Raw genomic sequence first — 26,552 nt, 5'->3', positions numbered from 1 at the left:
ATAGCTTTTAAAAATCAGTGTGTGTTCAGCTTCATGTTATTAATAGTAATCTGGATTTTGTAGCAAAATAATGAAATTCTCATTCTAAAATCTGAATAACTTTGGTTTCAATTCTAAGTATTGGCAAGTGTGTAGAAAATCTTAATTGAAATTGATAATTTTAATACGTTCATTGGTAATTTCAAAATAAAATATATTAAAGAAAACTTTAATTTTTTTAAACCTCACAAATTGTTACATACTTTATTCTTTAATTCACATCATTGAATATAATTATAATCAGCATCTGAATAAAATATACAGGTGCTTCCATGAAGCTAAAGAAAGAAACAGCTTGCGGCATTTAAGCTTCTTAGACTGTATACAAATATAACCCGATTTTAGTTACACCCTTTCCCGTAGTGATAAGCGCTAACACCCATAGTGGACAAAATGCAAATAGCTTATTTGGTAGACTCGCGTATAAATACAAACAAACAAACACAATTATATATAACTTAATCAGTGAACAAATAAATGGGTTTTATTGTTTATTGAATTAAAAAAGGGTAACTTGTTAACACATGACAGGATTTCGTTTTTCAAATAAAGCTTTAATATATTTTGTGAGTGAAATACTTCTCAGAAGACGTAATTCTCATTAAATTTCATGTTATATATAATTTGCAGACCTTATAAATAGAAAATAGCTTCACGTCAGTATACTGAATTGATATAGCTAGCTTTTAACAGGGTTGTGTCAGTTTAATGAAGAGGAAGTAATTCCTAATAAGATAACTTTGCTTTTCTTATATATTATCGTTAATTAATTTTAGTTTCAACTTCGAATAAATTCGTGATATTACAAGTATTGGAATGCTATCTAGGAGGTAACTTATGCGACATGCCTTTTACTCCCCAGTGGAACAATGATAAGTTTGTTACATGTACTTTTATAAACCAGGTTTAAACACGCTGTGGTGAGCATAGAACAGATAATCATCTGAGGAGCTTTGCACTTAACAAGTAAAGAGCAACACATGGGTCAAACAACCAGAGGAAAGACCCCTTGTATTCCGGTATATCTCACTCTAAATTTTAATTATTGACCAGCAAGAATGCAGTCAAATTGTAGTATATACCGCAACAGAGGCTCTCTTCCGAGAGAAAAAAAAGGAAAAAGACTAGCGTTCAGTTGTACAGTCCACCTACAGATACAAACATGAAGCATATTATTTATCAGTGCCGCCTAGTAAACATGAGGCCTTACAATAAGTAACTCACCAAACTAACTTATAATCAGCGTCTTTTTTCATGTGTTATTATCTTAAACTACTTCCTTTCGTTGAATTCAATTAAGCACTTTTCACTAGACATCATAGTACTATAATAATAAGACGTGTGTTATAGAAATACGTCAATATCCGAGTAACTATGGGTGATGTTATTTTCTAAGCATTCAGTGAAGATGTGCTGTCAGAACTTATATTTGCAGGTACAATATACTTTCTCAGGACGCCAAACTTTGCGTTAACTTAAAAAACTCTCCATGTGCACATCTGAACTTGTACATTTGTTCTTGCATTTTTAAACCATAATTTTATGTAACCCTTCTTTCAATAGGGTACAAATTACTGAGTCATTTAAATTGTGTTAGATACAAGTTCGTTATCTTATTTAAACATTTGCAATACCGAAGACATTAAATAGAATTATAAAATAAAACAAAGTTGATAAAATTTATATGTTATTCCTGCTAACGTGTTTCTATTAACATAGAATTAATTTAAATATCAAGGAAAAGTTTAATGCTATCCTTTTGCAGGTTTTTTTGTCTGCATTGCACAAGTAGATATAAATCCTAGAACTTCCAATTACTTAAAAATAATACAATAAAACTAAGATAAATAATATAAATTCATGTAATTTGGTATTTTTCTTCCTAGCATATATTTTCAATAAAAATTCGTGTCAGTTAATCTGAATAAAATGGTATAAAATATATATCTTAAATTGCTTAGTTTTTCGCTGTCGATTTATTTTGTGATATCTGTTAACTTGTGTAATGAAGTTACCTAAATGTCGTATATATATATATATGTCAGTATAGATTTAAGTAAATTCAGATACTATAACGATGTGATTTTTAATGTGTAAGTTATGTTTTAGCCGGAAATGAATAGCAATGACTTATCTCTTTATGATAATATATTTATAATGCACATTGTTTGACTCACACAGTAATTTTACTTATGGACTGTTTCGGATCAATAAACTTCGAACAAAATACTTTAAAAAATTAGTCATATCTGTATACACGTAAACTAGTTGTTTTTTACTTCATTCACAAAACAAAAAATAAACTGCTAGTCCTGTTTCGGTTCATTGACGATATTTTAATAAGCTTTATAAAGACCGTTGGTGCAAATCCTCAACTGCCTCTTTCTCTTTTCTGTTATAAAGATATTCGCCAGTTACTTGTATTTGATTAATTTATTTTCTCGTTATTTTACTCTGCCAAAATAACTAATTTGTTATTTAACCCTCACAACTGTGGAACATATCAATCACACAGTAAATAGATCTCACTTCTGTTCAACATGATCCTACGTATATTAGTTGCTACTAATAGAAGTTTATTCCTTTTTTTTTACTACTATCAGCTTGAGCTGTACGGGCTATTTATCTGTAACTAATAGCAGTAACAGAAGACAGAGTGATTAGCTATATTTGTCAACCCGCTTACGGTGAATGATGAGACTAGACGTGTTGCACGCCATGTCTAATATTTCGTAATAACTAAACAAACCAAATGAACAAACAAGCTTGTTTTTAATTTTGCGCAAAACTAGACGAAGGCTATCAGCTCTAGCCGTCCCTAATTTAGCAGTGTAAGACTAGAGGGAAGGCAGCTAGTCATCACCACCTACCGCTAACTCTTGGGTTACTCTTTTACCAACGAATAGTGGGATTCATTATCATATTAGAACGCCCCCACTGCTGAAAGGGCGAGCATGTTTTGTGCGACGGGGATTCGAACCCGCGGCCCTCACATTATGATCAAACCTTAATCCACCTGGCCAACATAACAAGCAACCTATGCTCTCTCACCACTGCAGACCCGGCATGGCCAAGCGTGTTAAGGCGTTCGACTCGTAATCCGAGAGTCGCGGGTTCGAATCTCGGTTGCAACAAACATACTCGCCTTATCAGCCGTGGGGCTGTTATAAGTGACGGTCAATTCCACTATTCGTTGGTAAAAGAGTAGCCCAAGAGTTGGCGGTGGGTGATGATGAATAGCTGCCTTCCCTTTAGTCTTACACTGCTAAAATAGACGGCGAGCGCAGATAGCCCTCGAGTAGCTTTGTGCGAAATTCAAAACAGATTAGGAGTCGCACGCCTTAACATGCTTGGCCATGCCGGGCCTCAGGTAAGAGACTAAAGGAATTCGTCATTTAGGTCAACATAACATTCACTTTTCTCTTAAGTAAAACACTCATAAGGCTCCATCACTTAAAACTTTTGTTTATATTAGTTGTATACATCAAATGTACACATTAATAAAGACAATCTATATCAAAGAGCCGAATCTGGTCTTGTGGTTAGCGTGCTGGAATGTGGATATTAGGTTTAATGGTTTTCGTTTACTTCGCACTTTGGCGCCATGGGAATGTTATAAGAGTGAAAGTCAAATTTTATTATCACCTGAATAGAATAGTTCAAGGATTGACACAGGCTATTTCTTTCTTTCACACCTGGAGTAAGTTTGCACGAAATCAACTAACAAATATAAAATTACTTAATAGAACTACTTAATACCTCAGGGAACTTTTATGTATAATGATTACAGGTTGTTAAGAAAAGATTAGATACTCTTCCATGATACCTGACGATGACCGAAAAAGGTCGAAACGTTGTTCGCTTCTCTACATAGTGCTTTCTTTACCCATATCGGCCGTTTTTACATATATAAATTATATACTCTTCATTTTGACTATATTCTAGGTCTTCATTCTATTAAGTTCACTTTAAAGAATAAAATACAATTATATTTAATTGTAAACTTTAAATAATGCCATTTGCATTGGTATCGCATGTTGCAGTTTAATGTTCGAAATACGTTTTATACTGGTAAACATAATTCCGAAACAATTTACAGTTTCGTAAATACCGTACGAATACCCAAAAAAGTTTTTTGTTCTAATAGCTTCGTGCGATTGTTAGTTTACAATACCAGTTTCTAAAATCCTTCTACTTTTAATTTGTTTTATTCTGTAAGTTTTTGCGAATTGTTTATATGTAAAATACGCATATAAATCTATGTATCCGTAATGTTTTTACGGTTCGAGGAAAACTCCTTTTTCTTGAGGCAGTAGTTACGCTGAAACACTAAGATATGCTTTATTGCTTAACAATATCCTTCAAATCATTGTTATTTATCTGACTTTTTTGAAACATGAAAGGTTTATCTCCTTTGGCAAGACCTTTTCATTCAACATTTACGATGTTTTTAGTGAATCATACAATACTTTGGATTTTGTCATTTATTTTTAGTACCCTAATATTTGCTTCATCGTGTGCTTAAACGATGTTTATTTTTGTTTTCACAAGTAGTGTATTGCAAAAATAATCGTATATCTCGTAACCTCATTTTATAACCAATAAGTTATTTATTTGTGCATGCATAACAACACGGAGAAAGAATGAAAGTTTGACATACCTTTTAAGATCACTATGAGAAGGGTATTATAATATACGGAGATATGTATTGTGACTGTAATGTATACTTACATGCAAAACAAATAAAATGTATCCAGATTTAAATGATATAGTTCAATAGGACGTTTGTAATCGCACTGTGTAATTATTTGTGCAACTAAAATATTGAAAGTCATATATCATTCAACAAAATTTTCGATTAATACTAGTTTGTGTTAAGCTAAAAACTGTCACTGTTTATACGTATGCTTGCCCGCTAAGAGCAGTTCGTTTTTATTCCCTTTCATACTAAAAAAGTGTTTCATAGCAGTCGATGCCCAAGAAATACATCATGATACCACTGACCACTGACCAATGACCTTTAAGATGCTGTCAGTGTAGCGTGTTCTTGTTCTGTTGAAGTCCACTCGGCAACGGTATGATCCATGGTCCTGGAGCATTAGAGGTTCAATGATAAGTTTGGCTGGTCTGTCTACTGTGGTAAGGTAAGCTCGACCTGTTAAATGGTCGCTTGATGAGTGTCGTCCTTGCCAAAGCGGACCTGTTCTTGCATCGAACGTATAGACAGGTATCAGTACCTTATCTTTGTACCAGAGAACTAGCACAGGTTTGTCGTCCACTGGAGTGGAGGTCATGTTACACGGAAGGTCAACTTTTCCCCCTGCTAAGCCTTCAATAATATCTGTAAATATATATATATATATGTATAAATATAATGCAGGAACTAAAACTCTTGGGGCAAAATAACTTCTACTTATTAAAGCATGAGACTATTCTTCCTGTGAGATCAACACTGCTATGTTTATAATTAAATATTCTTAACGTAATAAAAACCAGCACTTCTCTGTTTATAATAAGATATTTTAACATAATGAAAGTCATAACACCTTTGTTTATAATTAAATATTTTAACATAATTAAAACCAGCACTTCTGTATTTATAATTAAATATTTTAAGATAATAAAAATCTGGCAATGGTTTGTTTTATGTAAATTAATCATGCATATAGTGTATTTCCCCTAAGCTCAAGGTAAACTCGTTTTACGAATTCTAAAGTACAACAAAAAGAAAAACGTAATGTCTGATACATTGATGAATTTTGGCTTAGTAGTAAATGTGAATGCTTATAATGCGAAAATCTGAGTTTCGATGCTCGTGGTAGGAACAGCATATTGTGTAGCTCTGTGCTTAACTACAAACAAACCAGACAATGGCGTGAAAATTCGTGATGACGAGAAACCTACTTGAAGTAAAAATGTATTATCAAGACGACTGCTGTGGGTGCTAAAACTTTAATTAAAATGAAGTACAAAACGTCTTGAGAATACATCACATCGAAACTTCACGTTATGTTAGAATTAGTTAATATTTCCTTATGAAAGTTTTATGTGACGAACTGAATATACGTATAAGAGCTCAAAGAATAACTGTCCTTGTATAAAGTAGCATGGATAAATAACACATTTATTAAGCAGTTCTTAATTAGTACAAAAACAGAGAAACTTCGTGAATCATAGTTAAAGAAATTCGTTAACTCAAGCATTTTTAGAAGAAAATTTTTTCAATGTTCTCGAATAGGAACGTGGCGTATTTTGGTTAAAAATGTTGTTTTTTATTTTACGTTTTATGATTATATAGATTTATATATTTCAGACTAATATTTCACCCATATGTTTATTTATTCAAAGTACTAATTTTATATAACAGTTAAAATTCTACAAAATTGTTCCAAATCTTGACTCGTCGACTTGATGACTGATATTTAAATGTAAAACACATTTAATTAATAATATGTATAGATACAAAAGGGCCTGGCATGGCATACCGCGTAAGGCGTGCGACTCGTAATCCGAGGGTCGCAGGTTCGTGCCCGCGTCGCGCCAAACATGCTCGCTCTCCCGGCCGTGGGGCGTTATAATGTGACGGTCAATCCCACTATTCGTTGGTAAAAGAGTAGCCCAAGAGTTGGCGGTGGGTGGTGATGACTAGCTGCCTTCCCTCTAGTCTTACACTGCTAAATTAGGGACGGCTCGGTACAGTGGACTAACAACCTACTCACTTAAATACTTGTTGAAGAATCCGCAAGCGATTGCGGCCCTATGTTCCTAGATGGAATCTAATGGTGATAACTAACTATAGATACAAAAAGGCATTTAGTATGTTTTCTACTCATGTGCATTGGAATTTAATTTCGATTAAAAAAGACTCGTAACGTAAGTCTTCCTGCGTGGAACAATATCAGTAGAATCCATAATGATGGTATTTGCGCTAAATGGTAATTTCTTTTTTTTAAATAAGTGTGGTTCTTTTAAATTAATGAGCTATACAGAAAATGTTATGGAATTAATTTTAACATATAAAGTTTTATCGTTAATAATATTAATATGAACGCCATGAATATTAATATATAAATAATATTATATATATGAATAAGGTTAATATATAAATAAACATTATATTTACACTAAAGTATTAAACGTTTATCCTAGATAGAGATAATCTGGCGTTAAAAAGAATATGAATCACCTGTGATTATACTGTGCATATTTAAATAAACTAGTTTTTGTATAATCTCCAATATTCACATTAAAATACATTTCAAGACGGTCCCTTTAATCCAGACAAATAAAAATAAAAAAATACCTGCAAGTAAGTGCGAATTAGCTCATAATCAAGTTACACGGACAAATGTATGGAAAACTCAAATATTGTAATAATATTATATTAATTTTTAATTATAAATCTGTATGAATATTTGAGAAGTTACTCAGTTTAGGAACTTTATGTTTGCATGTAAGTAACCCAAAGAAGCAGGAGAAGTGCCATACATAAGACTCTTAGCCCTTGAGAAATCTATTTGAGTGTTTCTCTACTGATAGGAACCTACCAAGCGCGATGACAGTAAATCAGTAAGTTTACTCCTCCCTTGACATTCAACACTACACAAATAACTTTAACGACCTTGAACAGGCTTTCTCTTTTTCTTCTTTACATTACGTCTAGTTGATCATACAGTTCAGCTGTTACTAGTGATCGACAGAAATACTAAAGAAAAGTTGTATAACGCATGACAAAAGGAAGTTTGGTGTAGTGTCAACTGTCCCAGCAATAATAACTCTTGTCATCCTTTTGGATATATCTCTACTTTGCTGTTATAATGCTTATAATATCAAAACTTCTTCATCGCATCAAGAGCAATTTCTTTACGTCACTATAAATTTTTATGTATTTTTGTCTGATGACCTGCAACGTCAAAATGGCTCAACTAGTTTAACAGTTCATGGGCTTAACGTTTTACTGAAGTATTACTGGTTTCTGTTTGGTACCGTTGCTATAGCAATTAGAAAAAAAACAACAACATAAAGACACTTAACGTTTTATGGATTATTGGAAACTTGAGACGTGTAGTTTCTTAAACGACTCTTTGCATGTTACAAGCATGTTATTCATTTATATAATTTATTTTAGTAAAAACGTATTCTCAATAAGAAATTCCTTATCGTTTGATTTTCTTAATAAAGCGATAAATCTGAAGGCTTATAATGTTAAAAACCGAATTTATATACTCATGGGGGTACATCACAGATAGCCCTTTGTATAGTTTTGTGTTTAACGACAAACAATCCCTCTGGTGAAAGTTTAGAGATATTTCAATATTAAAATGCGGAGATCGACTCCTCGCGGTGGACAGAACACATATATTGCTAGTATGGTTTCATGTGACAAAATATATAAAAAACCACTTAGCAGCTTAACGTGTATTTGATTTATCTATATTAAGTACGATATTTAGAAAATACTGTGACCAAGTTTCAAAATATTGAAACTCGATGTTCAAATGTTTTTCAGTTATTAAAATAAGTGCGGAGAAACGTATTAGTTTTAAATTTAAGTGACTAAAATATTTTTAAACCATACAATCGAATTTGTATATAAATTTTTCTCTGAAACATTTAAGATCTATAAACTACCTTTCAGTTATATCGTGATAATATATACTAAGAGTTAAAAAACAAAACCAACTTAGCTTAACCTTTAATTTAGTGTGATATTAATTGTTACTAGAAAATGTGAAAATTTTAAGAAATTCATGAAAAAAACATAAAAATGAACTTACGATTAAGCACTTGAGTAATTAAAAACTAATCTCTGTGTGTAAATAGAGACGATTAACTAATCAAAACGCTCTATTGTAAGAGGTGTTTGTTTTAATTTGTACCTTATTAACTCTTTACGTAACATTCTCCATTTTGTTTCTCTTCAACTTTGTTTTTAAACATGGATTTATTTATTAATTAAGGATTTAATACAGGTTAAGCTAATACTGTATTAACAAGTCTTGAGAATGGTAACTGTGTTTTTTCCCTCTTAATTCATGATGTAATTAACATTCTGAAACTATAAACAACCTGAATAAATAACAAAAATATTTTGTTTGCATAACTAATAAAGAGAAAATTCTTATAGAAACTCATTTCTCTTCACAATCGTGTCGTAAACACAATAGAATGTCTCTTCGTGTAATAGTGGGTAGTAAGATGAATCATCTCACTCCTTTAGGGTACAATAAAAATACATGATAAAAAGTTCCTGTGACAGAGTGTTAATTGCACTGGGATAAGCTTATGCAGCAAATACTGTGCTCCTGCTATTAAATGTAAAATCGAGAATGATAAATCACAGATTTCATGGAAGTCGTCGGGCAACACGTCATTGCCTCTTCTTGCCTATATGTCTATTTACGATCCCTGTCAACCATTGTATAAAACCTTTTCTTGCAGAGACAAAAATAAATCGTCCGAATTGAATGATTTACTCGGACATTCTGAACATTTCCTACCACAGTCACAGCAACAAATCATCTTTCAGCATAAAAGTGTCATTGCCTTTTCGCACATAAATCAGCCATAAATTAATACAACAAAGTATATTTTACCCAACCATAAAGTGTGAAATGAAACGCATGCGATAACAGACACTTAAGCTCATTCCTGACAAAAATAATACACCTTGGCTTCATCATCTTCAAAGATTCTTTGTAACCATTGTGGACGTTTCTCGTTGCTATGGATATCTGGTATGCGCCTTAAAAGAAAATAATTATTTCTAACTTCAAAATATAGTTATAGGACCAGAAATATGAAGACTATAATAATAAAGTAACCGTGTTACTCGCTACAAGTGGTCTGAAATGGTAAAGATATTTGAATAATGCGTAATATTCATTACCAGAAATCTATTATTTGAAGCAAGAAGTTGGAGATGTGTTTCTTATAAGTAAAATCAGGTAGAACATTTTATTGAGAAAATCAATCTCTTATAGTGACATGAATAACTTATCATTCGATACTACTCAACAGATAATCTCTCTAAAACGTTAATCAATATGTAAATTACAAAAATAATTGTTAGTCTTATAAAGATAAACAGCTGACACAAGTCTGAAACCATAAAAAATGGACTTCGTGGGCATTCATATAGGAAGAAAAAAACATTAAAACATTGATTGCATAAATGTCAAGATATTTTATACACATGTTGTGTTGGGACATGCGATAACGTTAAATATCAGCTAAATCAACCATGATTTATTTTTTCTAGATAATTGAAAACTATAATATTCTGCAGGTAGCGAAACAAATTAAAATCAAATTATCAAGTTCATTACCAAGAATAAAGCTTCAACGTGTATAACTTGCAATTGGAATTGACGGATTAGAGACAGGTTGAAGCAAGTAGCGTCGATTTTAAGTATTGGTTTTCATGGCAACCTATGTTTTGGTATTAAGTTGAGGAATAATAAGTATTATAATATTGAGAAATTATTCTTAATACATATTGATTGCTTTGAATGGAAATATCCGGAGTAGATTTTGAGCATACGTCTAAATTGCTCTTAAATTGATGAGTAGAGTGTGCAGCATCATGATCAACTTGCGATGGTTAAGAAACCATGAATATGTTGTTAGGATGTGACACAAGATAAAGCTTTAATCTTGGAATTGGCTGATTTTTGTGGTAAATGTCACACCTTTTTAGTGTGATAACGCTTTATGTAATACCTGAAAATAAAGGAATTGAAACCAATATTGCTCAGAATCTGTTTTGCTTAGTAAAACTTTGAAAGTAATTGAAGTGCCCTGGAACTCTGTTATGAAGGAAGAAGATGGATGAATTATTTAAGCTGTTATATCATCAGTTAATGACAAGTATAGAGTTATAGGATGTTATTATTGCTAAAAGTAGGACTACTTTTATTAAAACTCCAATGACGAAACACGACACATTTATTCTAATGGAAGAGCTTCCCTAAAACATCTAGTGAGCTAGAGTGTTCGTATTTTTTTAAATTTGTATTCCAATACCTTTATGATACGAATGATGTGAAATAGTAATTATAAAGATGTAATACATTGTGTTAATAAATTATTGAAACACTTTCTTAGCTCAATAGAATAGTGACCACACCAGATAAATAGTTGCGGTTTGCATCATGCAAGAGAGTAATATCCGAACTTTCCATTAACTTAGAGGAGGAGAGGGCTGTGAAAGAATTAATGTGCCAGATGTTACAAAGTTGCGTTCCAGAGAAACCAAAGCAATTACAAAAATTACTTTCGATATACTGGCACATAAGTGGGCAGTTAACAAGTATCATTCAGACAGCTTTTGAGCCAGAAATGATACTCTTATAGAGGTGTACATCATTGGCTATGGATAAATCTGAGTTGATAGCCTTCATTATGCCTTAAACAACAGATGTTTGATTTCCTACATTTTTCTCATATGACCTGAAAACAATGTCACAATCGCTCAGTTTCAACCATAAATTAATGTAGAAGTGGACTGAGTGTTTACAGAGAATTACATTTAACAACCATTGGAAACATGGTTATTATGAGCAGGAAAATTAACTTGGCATCAGTGTTTCATGCTTAAATGCAGAATGTACACGATAGTTTTTTCTCTTCTCGACCATTTCTGTAAATGAGTTTTTCAATATGTCTTTAGTATTTAGTATCACCATACAGATTGCGACGTCCCCATATCATTTTAGATAAAGACGGAAGAAATAAAGGTTTGCGTGTGTTCAGACAACTCCATCTAGTAAATTGTCTCTTCTCTAAAGTCTAGCTTGTTGTGATATGGTATTACGATCCTTTATACAAATTTCTGGGCTATGATAGGACACAAGGTAAAGCTTTATTCTCAAAATTGACTGATTTTTGTGGTAAATATCATACCTCTTTTAGTGTAATAATACTTATATGATACATGCAAAGACTGAGTGTTATGGTTACTTTTATGTGTGTTTTAGCAGGTTGCTTTAAGACTCTTTTTCAACAGATTGCAATTAATACGGAGATGTACCTGTAAATATCGAATTTACTTTCAGAGAATTACCCTACAATTATGGCAAGCCGTAATTTACAGATAAGGGTTAACTTCCTGTAATGTTAGTACCAGCCTGCCTTATTCGGGTGTTCCACAAGCTGTGCTATTGGGTTAGAATCAGTTTCACGTTTTGATAATGACAGTTTGAATCACTTTTTTAGTATGTAATATCCTATTGTAACATTGTGGTTTAAGTGGTTTCCATTAATCCAGTGGTAATGAGCGAAATATCTCAACTGCTTTCTTTAACACTTAATCACGTTTATGGAGTGCCATGTGGGACACTTTAAGGTTCACTCCAAAATGACAAGTGAGCCACTACTATGTTAGATTTTAATATTTTATACGAACTGGGTGACAAATTATTGACTGGTTACTAAAAATATGATTGACATAAACATTATCCGAAGTAAATAATCATCACTTATTTTGTAACAGGAATTTCTCTAGCTGTCATACAAATGTTGTATTGAAAATAACAATATATATTAAGCATTCTTTTTCTTTTTTATGCACAAAGCTACACAAAGAGCTATCTCTGCTCTGCCGATCAAGGGTATCAAAACCCGGTTTTTGGCAATATAAGTCCACAGACACATTTCTGTGCCACTAGGGGGTATTTTAAACATTCTACGTCAGTGCAACTGTTTTCGGCTTGTAAATAAAATTAGAAAAACAGCAGCAAATAATCCATAAAGTGCTTTGAACAAGTAAGAAGAAAATCATAACCACACTTTTGCTGATAGCCATGTTGGAAATCACCAGCTATCAACTGTAAAGTGCTGCATATCAAGTGAACGGGTCATGTAAGTTTATTTCGTTATTAGTTTTATAATACACGAGCTCCTGCACCTTCGTCTCTTCAATTATAACTGTGAAGATCACAAGAAAAAACATACCACATGGTGGCATACTATACCAGACGACATAAATTATCTCAATCTGTCGATAACGAGCCTGTTCATATGCATATAATTTAACGAGTGAGAAATAAACAAATTTTAACTAATACAATGGATTACGTATTACTTTCCAGTGAATTTCGAGAAGCTTTACGTTGGGACTGAGGTAAGTCTACGGATTTATAACGCTAAAATCAGGGGTTCGATTCCACACGATTGGCACAGCAGATAGTCCGCTGTGGTTTTGCTATAAGAAAAACATCAGAATAAAAGACACATGTATTTTGAGATAACATTATGGAAATTTTGAGGTAGTCGTGCTAAATATAAAAAATGAGACATACACACATACATTTTATCTAATTGTTTCATCTCTGTTTAGAATTGTGATTGTACAGTGGAATAGTTCCAAAAAAAATATTTATTCCCTAATCATGTTAGTCCTTCAAAAATAGCAGTTAATGGTTTATTGCGTGACAAAAAGTAAGTGAAATTTTTGTAAACAAAAATCTTTTTGTTACAAAAATGTTTTTTTTTTTTAAAAAAACAGTAAACAAAATCTTGTCTGCTCTAAGCAGCGTATTTATTCTAGACAGAATTAATTGAAAATATTGGATAAAGAGAAAGAGAGAATTATGTCTGTTTGGAGTGGACAAGATTTTGTTTACTGTAAATATCTTATTAAGTACACTTGTTTATTAACAACTTTATTGATTTTTAATCAGTGATGACGAGAAAACGCACTTGTAGAGAAAAATATATATGTAAAAATGGCTGGTTTGGTTCACAATAAAGAAAAAACCTGAACGATGACCGAAAAAAGTCGAAACGCTGTTCGCTCCTCTACATAAAAAAATATTCTTAACCGAAACCAGCCGTTTTTATATATATATTTTATTGATTTTTGCATAGTTGAAAATCAAGCTAATAAACCATGAACTTAGCTTAGTTTCTTTATATAGGAAATCCTGCACCAATAATTAATAATCTGCAATTACAATAACTCCATTGTTATGATATGATAATAATGAGATTAGCTTACTAAAGCAATTGCAGCCCGCTAGTACAGCGGTATGTCTTCGGATTTACAACGAAAATGAGGGGTTCGATTCCCCTCGGTGGGCTCAGCAGATAGCCCGACGTGGCTTTATTATAAGAAAACACAAAAACACATAAGCAAATTTTCAGCTATATGTATTTTATATCAAAAGTAAAATGGACTGTTAGTTCTGCTGTATTTGTTTTAGTTAAGATATTCATAAATGAATGATAAACACATCAAAAATTTTATGTTACTTACAAAAGAAAACGAGCACATTTCATTAAATCATTGTGTGTTGGGGGTGTTTATCTTATAGCAAAGCCACATCAGACTATCTACTGTGTCCAGCGAGGGGAATCGAACCTCTGATTTTAGCGTTCTAAATCCACAGACTTACCGCTGTACCAGCGAAGGACAAGAAAAAATTCTATTACGTTATTTAACATCGCAACCTGGGGCTAGAATCATTGTTCAAAGATTAGAAACGAGACAAGATTTCAATGAGAGAGTTATGTAGAATTCATGGTTAATCATTTAGTGTTTAGAGAGAGGTATCCAAATAATGTTTTCTAATATATTCAGAAGGTAAGCGACCCTACAAAGATATATATTGCCTATGCATTACTGTTCTTAAAAGTAGATGGCTACGTGAAAACGTGGGTTATTGAAATAGAGCATCTGTTTGTTATAGTTTACAATACAAACAAAACTTGCTGCCAAAACCGAAAAGACGTTTAAGACTTAATTGTGCCACAGACGTTACCCATAGTATAGTTTTAAATGTTTTATGATGCAATATAGGACAAACCGTGACAACATTCTACTCGTATTTACACTTCGCGAGCGAAAGCAATTTTATACAAATTCGTCGTTGATTTTAAGATGCAAGCATTGCTGAGTTTATTTGCAGCTTAGAAATGGTGCTCACTGGAAACGCTGGAAAAATGACGAAGACGAATAAAATAAAATATTTCTTAGTATTTCTGAATCCAAGTACTTTTATTCATTCTAGGCTGAGCGTCGTTTCACATTTTTGTTGTATTCCTACAGATCTCGATAAAAATCTTCAATATCTTTATTAAATAAGAAAAACTTTCTACCATGAAGGCGATGGAACATGTAGAAAATTCACAATGAGGGTTTCTTCTTTTCATATATATGTGTATATGTGTATGTGTATACGTGTGAGTGTGTGTTTTATAAATCAAAAAGGCAAATATCAATTAATAAAAATAAGGTATTTATTATATCTCTGTTGTGCTTTCATAAACTTCGTTAAAGTGTTTAAATTATCACCAAGGAAAATTCAACTTTATTTATGTTATAGTGGGATTGGTAAAAGTAGAACTTCGGAATATTGGCTCGTTCTTTTCATACACAGTGTCTTGCGAATAATGTTACAATTTGATGAAATACAAATGTTGTAAACAATTTTTTTGAAATGAATTTGTTTTATTCAAAATTATAATGATAAAACTTAACAGAAAGGTTATATGTTGGCAAAATGTGTAAAAAACATTTTTAAATTGAAATTTACGGATTGTATAAGAATTCAGGTCCTACGTCAGTACTTGGTGGAAGCACGATTAACAACGATTACTGCTGTGAATATCTTTGGATAAGTTTTTACCAGAGTTACACAATGAGATGGTGTAAGTTTTGTATATTCTTTCTGGCAAAATTTTTCCATTCCTGACAAGTTCATTGGAGGATCCTTTATGGTATCACAATAAATTTTCTATTGGATAGTAGGGAGTTTAACTGTGCTACTCCAGGACATTTACCTTTTTATTTTGAACCCACTTTAGTGTGACTCTGGCCTGCACTTTGGATCATTGTTTTTCTGAAATGTGAATTTTCGATCCAATTTTATATTCGTGGCCTTCTTTCCCTCAATTTTTACAAACTTCCCAGTCCATGCTGTTGGGAAGCATTTCCATAACATGATGTTGCCACAACAGTTCTCTTGATTGGGTAATATGTTGTGTTGAGAAGTAAAGCTTTAAATTTAGACTATAAAGCTCAGTTTTTCTTTTGTCTGACCAAACACCTTCTGTCACTTGTTTGTAGTATAAAGTAAATGCCTGGTCGCAAACTGCATACGATTTTAAGATGATTATTTTTCAGTAATGGCTACTATCTTATCATTTTCCTCATATAGGCTAGCTTTGCGGAGGATCCGGAATATTGTCGATATATGAACACTTACTTTCATCTCAGACATGCAAATCTTTCAAAGTCTTTGTTGGCTTCATAGTGACATCCCTAACCAATTTCCTGCTTACTTTACAAGGGCGACCTGATGTGGGTGGTGACTCATGGTATTACACATTCCACTTCTTAATGATGGACTTCACCGTATTCAAAGGGATAATAAGTAACTTTTAAATTTTCTTATAACTTTTTCTTGATCTGTTCTTCTCTACTAATTTATTCCCGACTTATTTGGAATGTTCTTTCGTCTTCATAGTTAGTTTGTCTCATCACCATGTGAATTGTGGCTTAAATAGATGCGTTTACTTGAACTGAAGTTAAACTATGTTGATTATACCCAGGAAGAGACCATTACACTAATTTTATGACTTTTCAAACTAATCTTTGGCATCTGAACTGATTTAGGGTTGCCGTAAAAAAGGGGCCGAATACTTCTGCAATTGATAATATTTTAATTTTCTTTAAAAATTTCGCTTTCACATTCTCGCATAATATCATCAATTTTTAGCTTTCTCAGTTTGAAGTATATTAGTTAGATTTCGATTTGAAAGTTTCATTACTGTAAATTCAGATGGCAACAAAATGTGGAAACTTTGCAGGAAGTGAATACTTTGCAAGGTATTGTTTGTATCGAAGAGATGGTAGAAACAAATATCAATGACACCTTAGAAATGAAAGAATAAAACCTTCAATAAAACTAAAATTTTATTTGTCATTGCTCTTGTTTTGTACCATAACTATTATGCAGAATAGCTAAGGTAAGAGCTGGTGAATTCATTTAAATTATGCAATGGCCCCATAGAGCCCCGATCTCAATCCAATTGGGCAGATCTTGACCAATTAAAAATTACTTCCAAATAATGTTTATGGAAGTGTATTAGAAATATTTAAAGTAAGATCTCAAAAGACACTTTCATTAAATATTTTGCAATAGCATGTGCTTATTTATTAAAGCAAAGGAGGGACACACAAAATGTGAACTGTTTGTCGAACTGAAGCACTTTCACTGCTTTTTACTGTACAAAATATAAAGCTGAATAAAAAGTTGATGTGTCACCCGTGATTTACCTTTTACTGTTCGTTAAAAGTGTTCTGAAATATAATTTTTGACTTTCTCCTAACACCTTTACACAGTACTCTACGTATAATACAAAAAGAAATTATCAACCGTGTTCTATGACTTTCTCACAACGAAAATCTTCAATGTAGATAAAACATGTTATAATTGATTTTAAACAATAATAGTTAAACTATTATTTTGTAGGATTTCATTGTATTCCGTTTCTCTTTAGCTACGGCTTGTGTCTCGGAGAGAAACAATTTTTATACTAAATTTCAAAGCCCGCCATGGCCATGTGGATAGTACACTCGTCTCATAATCTGAGGGGCGCGGGTTCAAATCCACTTTACACCAAACATGCTCACCCTTTCAACCGTGAGGGCTATAATGTAATTTTCAATCCCACTTTTCGTTAGTAAAATAGTAACCCAAGAGTTGGTGGTTGGTAGTGATGATTAGTTGCCTTTCCTCTGGTCTTACACTGCAAAATTAGTTTTGCGCGAAATTCAAAATAAACTAAATTTCAAAGGAAAAAATTAAAAGATGAAATTTTCTACCTATTTTATCAATTTAACTCAGTTGACACCATAACAATTGTTCACAGACAATTATCTAATATAAGTAACGTCTCAATTGTTATGTTTAATGTGTGCCAACAAGCCTGAAGAACACTGATATTGAGCGATAGGTCTCGTTGGTATTGGGTGTAAAGTTTTTATTAATAATCATAGTGTATAACAAAATGAGACAGGTGAAGGCGAACGTTTCGTTGTTTCTTTAAGAATCTTTAATATACCTAACAAGGCATGCAAAGTTTTAATTTATGTCCAACGGTCCGGCATGGCCAGGTGGATATGACTCTTGACTCGCAATCTGAGGGTCTCGAGTTCGTATCCCCGTCACATCAAACATACTTGCCCCTTCAGTTGTGAGGGCGTTTTAATGTGACAATCAATCCCACTATTCGTTGCTGAAAGAGTAGCCCAATAGCTGGGAGTGGGTGATGTTGACTAGCTAGCTACCTTCCTTTCTTCTAGTCTGGAACTGCTAAATTAAGGACAGCTCGCCTTCGTTTATTTTGCGCAAATTTAAAAAGGTCATTTATTTCCCTAAAACTGACCGATTACATTAAGAAAAGTTACTAAACATGTAGTATAATATCTCGTTTGATTTAGTAATTCCACTTTGAGAATGAGTTTTACCATGGGTATTATTATGTATAGTATATTTAAGAGTTATTTAAGGTTTGTTAGCATTATTTAAGTTATGCTACGGTGCTGTAATTTAAGATTAATTCCCTCTACTATAGTAGAAAAGAAGGTCATGGGAAATTGTGTCAACAATATTTGATATCAGAGAATAGTATGCAGACATTTATAAAATACTTTATTTTTATGATCGTTCATTATAATATATCATAGAATATGTCAAGTATCTACCTAACTGTGGAGACATATTCATATAATTTTTAACCTATAATACAATTGGGAAGAGCAAGGGTCTCTTAAATTCTCGAAGAAGGTGTGTTATTGCTGAGGAACACGTTTTGGATGATTCTTGAGCCCATCATTCACTGGCATCCTACAGTTAGAAAATAGATTTAGACAACTTCAAAAAGCATCCCAAAAGACACATTCTTTCAATAGCGATCATTATATGCCTGTTTGAAAGACATTAGAAAAAGTATCACCCAGAACGAAATGATGCTAACCTCAGCTGCAAATGGGAAATAGTTGGTGCTTAAAACACAACCTTTGGACAATGAACGAACTTAAGCTTGTGACGTTATGTTTCACCTTTTTTCTTTGCAAGAGATATAAAGTGAGAAAACCAGGTAAGGAATTAATCACTATATACATGTATATTATAATGGCATTCTAACGAACAGGAATTATTTGAAGAAGATAATAAAATTATCGACAACACTTGTAGTATGAGAAGTGGCTCAAATAAAATGAGTACGACCAATTAATTAAGCAAAAATCTTAATTTAATTAGAAATACAGTATCAAAAAATGATGAAAAAATGTTTAATAAACGTTATGGATTAGTTTTTTTCCATCATTAGCATTTGTATGTAAATATTCAACGTCGAAAATTTAGTTTGCTTTCGAAAAATTATAATATTTATATAAGAGAAACGCAGGTGAAAATAAAAGGAATTAAATTAGAACAAATTCAGTTCAACAGAAATATAAAACTTATTGATGTTGGGATTTTAATTGGGAGACCCTCTTATATACCTATTTCCATGTCTGAAGTTAGAATTATTAGTAGTTTGACTGTATGTTTGAATAGCTGAGGTGTAATCTGTGGTCGGTTTTCAGTAAAATTCTCTCGCGTTCACAGATGCGTACGGTTAAGAAGTTTGCAGCTACCAAAATGATACGACTAAAAAGTCCACAAAATAAGTAAAGTGGAGAAGATGTATTTAAAGTGATAAAGAAGTTAATATTTTACATGAAGATTTAAAAATAGATCCAAGCGAAATTTAGAGGAAATATTTGTGTAGAGATCTAGTGAGCTTATCGTCAAAAACTAAGCTGTGTTTGTCTAAGTAAGAATGCTAAAATCTACATGGTATTTGTTGATGGTAGTACGTTTAGGTTTGATGTTGCTCTAGTCTAAACATTTTGTTGAGTTCTAGACATTGTTTACGGTATGGATTTTTGTTGCAAGAAATGTTATATGAATAATATATTTCATTTTAGAAATATAAGTATTAAAACATACGTTGTAAGTTCTAATTCTGTGAAAATATTTCAATTATAACGATTATAACATGCGAGGGGAAATCTTGGTGCGAAACGTGAGGCAGAACACTCATTAACGTCGTAGTTTATTAAAATATCTAAGAAAGGGAAAGTCATATTGCTTTTGGTATATTACATATAACACTTATGCTAGGGTGTTGTGAATTTAAATATTAATAAAATGTTTGCATGCAGTCTTTGGATCGGAATAATACAAAAGTATCTTATACACGCCTTTCGTAATAAACTAGTTGGGGTTTGTCAAAACAGTTATTCAGTTATGATTGCTTATAATTACAAAGGAAGGCGTTAGTTAAGGTGGTCCAAGAAGAGCCCCCGTAGCAATAATTTAAATGAAGTGTTTATTTGTAAATGAAAGCTAAAGGTGATTAAGTTGAGCATTAAAAGTATTTAACTGTGTATTTCAATGTATTTCTTTCAGAAAGCTTTACGAGACAAATGTTGCTGATTTTCTAAAGTATAATGTTAGTTAACAGTAAAAAAAAAAAACTGTTATCAGTGAGACTAATGAAAGTATTTCTTTAAGGAAAGAAAACGAATCGTTAACGGTATGGTGATTAGATATTCGTGGCTCAATATTGGTATCAGAAATTTCACTACAGGAGAGTATAAGCAAATAATTGATAATTTAAGAGCCAGAAAAAATATTTAGTCAAAAGTAGTCTTAGATATGACATTGAGTCATTTCTTAGTTGGTCTAGATATGTTGGACTTTATATCTCCGTTGAAGGATAAATTGAGAATATCAGTCTTTAGGGAAATAAGATTGGTTGAGAGTTTGTTTCTAGTTAAGCACAAAAGTACTCAAGGGGTTATCTGTGCTCTGCCCACCACGGGTATCAAAATTCGGGTTCTATTTTTTGTAAGTCCACAGACATACATCTGAGCCACTGGGGGATTGGCTGAGAGAGACGGGGTTTGTCTTTTCTATTCAAGTATCTATGTCCAAGATAAGAACATCACTGCTTTTTGTCGAGTTGGGTAACAATATTAGTGGTAGATGTAAGTTCTTATTAGTGTCATAGGATAAAATAGGTAAAGGAACATATTATATTTCTGAATAGCGTTTACAGCTGTGCCTTTAAATTTAGAAAAAGTATCCACAACAATCGTTTCATTAGTACTGTTTCGAAGAATCATGATTCTTTTTATACTTCACCACTACAACTTCATTTAGGTTTAGTATCTTTCGAATTAAATATAACTTAGTTTCATTGTAACTCTTTAAAACATCTGCAATGTATCATTTTCAACATTTGTTTATTTTGTTAAATTTCACTTGTTGTTTTAGTGTTATCTGTGAAAGCCGTCCCTAACTTAGATAGTGACAGAACAAAGGAGAGGCATCAAGCTAACATCAGCCACCACCAACTATTGGACTACTCTAATCGAAAAGTGGAATCGACCGTCACATACTATCTCCCTAACATCACTGCAGAAAGGTCGAGCATGTTCGGTGATGGAATTCGATCCCGCGACCTACCGATCGTGCGTCAAACAACATAACCACTACATTATGCCAGATTCTCTTCAACTGAACGGAAAAAATTCAAACAAATAAATTCCAGTATCCTACAAAAGCTTTTTAACACGCTGAGAGTAAATCGTTACCGAGAAGAAAGATTGTCAATTAAGATCTAATTAAGTGGACACTCAGTGCGTAACAAATCATAAAGATGACATTTCGAAAATATACTCTGATTTGTTTATTCATGTTCGTACTTAGTTGGGTATAAAAACAAATTTTGATAAATATAGGCGGAATATAAAACACAATCTACGTAATACAGCTGATAACACAATTGTGGATTCATACAAATATAATATGTATATTTTCCCAATTTTGAGAGTAAGTTAAGTTAATATAAGAACTAATGTAAATATATATATATATATATATCACTGTAAGTGTCAGTTAATTAAAAAAAAACATATACAAACTATTTTGCAAAGTGTTATTTTTCAATACGGAATACTTTGGCTATTGTTGGTATCTTGACTCACAGACAATAAGTACCATATTATACAGCGTGGCAAGAGAAGAAACAGCAGATCAAAATTACAACCATGTACTGGTTAAATGTTTAGTGTTAAAACTTATTGAATCCTTGAATATTTTAAATTTATTTTTATTATGAATTTTGAATGAGAACTGCTTCAGCTTGCAACTAGATATCGTATTCATCGCATGATAATATATATAAGGTTATCAGTGTTATGATAGTGTATATAAGGAAAGCCGTGTCAGTTATTATGATGTTTCGTTTGCAAAGTATTCCAATGAAGCTAAACTTCATCTGAAAGTTGACAAACAGTGTGAAAATAAATGAGTGTCTTATTCGACACTTTGAAAACCATGTTAATAAAATAAATCTATAAGCTTTTTAAATAAGATATTTATTCGTATTAACTTTTAATTAATAGTAAAAAATAGTGTATTCTAATATAACAACCATGTTATATCTGCTATATTCATAGCCGACGAGGCCTTTCGCACAATAGTAGGGCTTTTCAGGCCAGATGAGATATATAACATAAAATAGTGGTTGAAATGTTATTTATATTAGCAAAAGAGTGTTGAGCAACAGCCCCCGCTAGTACAGCGGTATGTCTCCGAATTTACAACGCTTAAATTAGCGGTTCGGTTTCTCTCGGTGGGCTGAGCAGATAGCCCTTTGTGGCTTTGCTATACAAAAAACACACACACACTTGAGCAATAGATTTTAGTTTGATCTGATTTTCTAAAATTGCAAAATATAATTTTTATTAGTTTTATTTAAGCCTCGTTACAAAATAATTAGGGTAAAGATTCTTAAAATTTATTTATTCTTTCATTTTCACAAATATTGTTTATTACTTTTTCTTAAAATATCTTTAAGCTAGTTTAACCCAAACATTTGTAACCCCGAAAAGAACAGATTAATGCATGTGTACAAAATGTTTACAACACAATCACTTATGTTTATCTATATTATATCTATTCAGTTTCTGAATGTTACTCAACATAATAATTCATACTTAAAATAAATATAAGCTTACGCTTATGTACCTTTCAAATATTTTACATTTCGAAGTAAAACAAGTGGAAATTTTTATTTTAAATATATCATGTTTCAAGATTTTGTAAACCAACTTAAACCTCTTATTCATATTCTTTAGTATGCACATAACAATTCATTTAGTCAGTTTCTACTTATAAATCTATAATAGTATTTTGTAATTTGTGAAAATTGAAGAACTGACAAATTCCCGAAGAAATTAAACTATCGTTTATAACGTGACGTTATTTTTTCTCGTGTTTTCTCTCTCGAATTTTTCACTCCCCACTCCAGTGCCACCGCAGTATGTCTGCAGACTTATACTGCTAGAAACAGGGTTTTGATACCCTGGTGAGCAGAGTATAGATATCCCTTTGTGTAGCTTTGTACTTGATTACAAACAACTAAATAATCTCATAGATCTCAAGCATATAAATCACAGGTTTAGATTACGATTCACCAATACTTTGATTTGAACTGTTTTACTAATTTAATAAATATATTATAAATTACAGAAAATGTGTAAAACTCTCAGGACCAGTCTATCTATCAACCGACTATATTTACCTATAAGATTGAGTGTCTAATTGTAATTAATACTTCGCGTTTATTCTGTAATATTTTAGATAATCTAAGCATATCTCGGTATAACTGTACGTAAAAACGTATAAAATTACGTTTCATAAAACATATCCACTGTTTTTTACTGTTATTCCAAAAGGTATCAAGATTTTTTAAAATATTTGATGTAATAATGCTTTAAATTCCATATTCAGTCGAACAGAGAATACAATACACGCTAAACATAATTTTATTTGCAAAGTGGTTATTACAGAAATGTTGATCGTATTGCACCTTGAATGATATTTCCTTATATGTAGGACAACTTTTCATGTTACATATATGAAAACTTTTGAAAAAACACAGCTAGATGGTTAACACTCTAAGCAATGCTAGAAGTTCAATTTCTATATGAGACTTAACACTTTCGCCTCAAAAGAAATGAATAATAAAAAATTAGCTCGTAAAAAATGTGTATTCCTTTACAGCAGTTGTTTGACTTAGATCTGAACCCTCATATTACTTTTCATATATAGAATTTGGTACCTGTCCAAGCGTCCCCGATGTAAGTTTGAACATTTATAACGATAAACATTTAGTCTCAAAAACCATGGTAACACAGCTCATATAATTCATTGTGTAATGCTGTACTTAACAACAATCAAACAAAGAAATTACACTTTGTATTTTGTAATTACGTACGTGGAACTTGGTGAAAAGGAAGAAACTCTGATACATCTAATAAAATGTTTCACAAGACGTTAATTTTTTGTTGCTGTTATGTGAAGTATTCAATCGTTCTGTGAGAAACATTGTTTCATTATGCAAGAACTAAAAAGGGAATTGCACTAAATAAGCACATGAATAAATAACACAATACAAGCTACGAATGAATTTATAGGTTTTCTAATACAGAAAACTTCAAATATACGTACTATCACAAAGGATGTAAAGTTAGCACTCTTTCTAATATCCGATTTATTAACATTCAATATAAAAACTCCCATAAATTTAATTTTTATGTGTATCACATGTGTTTGCATTTTGGAAACATGGAGAAAAAGGAAGAAAAATATTACTTATTATTAGAAGTAAGCCTTCTGTTACTGATCTGTGAGAAGCTGGAAGCTGTTAACACTGAATCAAATGTAATTCAACAGCTTAGGGTAATCGGTTGCTCTAGCACATGCAAGCAGACGATAGAATAGAAAATGTGACGTTAGTATAATTTAGTGGTAAAAAGTAAATGTTCATCCAGATGTACGATGCTACATAATGTAAACATCAGTCTTCTATTCGCTTATCAAGGATTATATAAATATTTGTCCTTAAGCAAATTAAGTGTAAACTATAAGAAGATTTTTTTTTAAATTATTGGTACAAAAGTTTTATTCATGATTAATCAATATTAAAAAGATGTAACTGGTTTTAAAGTGTGCCAACTGTGCTAATATTTATTTTGTAGTGCAACTTAATTTTTGAATTTAACAGAAACAATGGTAGAACGTAAATATTGGTTTTAATTTAAGCAAACAGTTAAAAGTACCCTTTTGTTTCCAATTAAGCAATAGTTTAACGGGAATATTGGAGTTAGTAATTGTCAAAACTAAAATGTAATTTGTGAAACGATCTAAACTTTGGTAGAATAATGAGTTTAAGCTGGCAAAAACGCATGTGTGTAAACAAGCGAGGCTAACAAGTGAAATTCTTAAATAAATAACTGGATTATTAGCATAAAGAAAAAAACGAGATAACGTAATACAGAGTTAATATATTTGTAACGTAACCTGCTCTTTTAGGTATAGTTTTTATTTTATGCTTGCCTTTGTGATTTTAACGTAAGCCATATTTATTTTAGTCTGCATTCACAGAAACTAGAGTTTTATTTATTACGCAAAGTGAAAAGATAACAATATGTATTAAGTGACAGACGAGTAACGTTTAAACCAAATAAAAAAAATGAAAGTTTTGAAACTTTTATCCGAATGACTAAACAGAAATCAAAACTATTTACTTTGTACGTAAGTGACTAAATCATTGGTGTGTTTCTGTTGTGATCCGTGGTTTAATTTCACACACATACAAAATGTACGGAGAAAATACTTACTTGCTCTAACTCCAGAAAAATGGATAGTCATTGTTAACGTTGATAATATCCTAACAAAGCTTACAATAAGAACAGTCATAGCTAGGGTCTCTAGTGATAACTTCTTCTAGTCGAAAAGCGCTGCACCATCTGAGGAAAACTCTTCGTTGAAACTTTTACTCTTAAGAAAGTTTCATAATAGACACTCAGTTACGACAGGTTGAAGAAGAAATATTATATACATATATATAGTTAGAATTACATTTTATGTACTATTCTGAGATTCTCAATGAGATAATACTGATATTATGTTTCTATGCGCTACCAAATTATTAATCGGGCTCCATCGTTTCGAAGCAACCGACTCTCGACTCGTCTTTGTCATTTGTTGCCTGTTTGGAGGACTGCCAAAGCAGCTATGTAAGTTGCGCCCTCTGTTGATGAGAGGAAGCTTCAGTATTTGAATACGAATAACGAATAAGAACAGAAATATTCCTTGTATCGTTATAAATATTAATGTCTCATTCCTACAGAATAGTGTTAACCATAATATAGTAGGGAATATTGTGTTCAGTATTTTTCGTTTTATTGCACTACAGAGTTACGTAAAATTCGTTCAAATACTGTCACAAACTAATATATCATACCATCATTAATCAACAAAATCAAAGTGACAGCCTTTTAGCTGTACAGGATAATGTCGAAAGACGAAAGATTGCTTCTCCATTAAATCCAATATATGTGTGTGTATATATATATATATATGTATATACACCTTCAG

The 26,552-nt window shown here is 32.0% G+C and overlaps 1 protein-coding gene across 2 annotated transcripts in view; it reads right to left on the bottom strand.

The window, feature by feature from the left end:
* Window positions 1-26,142, bottom strand: part of LOC143255355 (cell adhesion molecule 2-like) — a 35,998-nt gene extending 9,856 nt beyond the window's left edge. For both annotated transcript variants that reach the window (XM_076510869.1, XM_076510871.1), the window contains exons 1-2: window positions 25,793-26,142; window positions 5,051-5,380 (exon numbers count right to left, since the gene is read on the bottom strand). In XM_076510869.1, the coding sequence (XP_076366984.1) occupies window positions 5,051-5,380; window positions 25,793-25,871 (409 nt within the window). In that variant the 5' untranslated portion in view covers window positions 25,872-26,142. The remainder of the gene's footprint in view (window positions 1-5,050; window positions 5,381-25,792) is intronic.
* Between the last annotated feature and the right edge of the window lie 410 nt (window positions 26,143-26,552).

This window comes from Tachypleus tridentatus, chromosome 7 (genome assembly GCF_004210375.1).
Source record: "Tachypleus tridentatus isolate NWPU-2018 chromosome 7, ASM421037v1, whole genome shotgun sequence".
NCBI lineage: Eukaryota > Metazoa > Arthropoda > Merostomata > Xiphosura > Limulidae > Tachypleus > Tachypleus tridentatus.
Note: the sequence above shows the minus strand (reverse complement) of the source record. Positions and strands in the feature narration are given on the sequence as shown.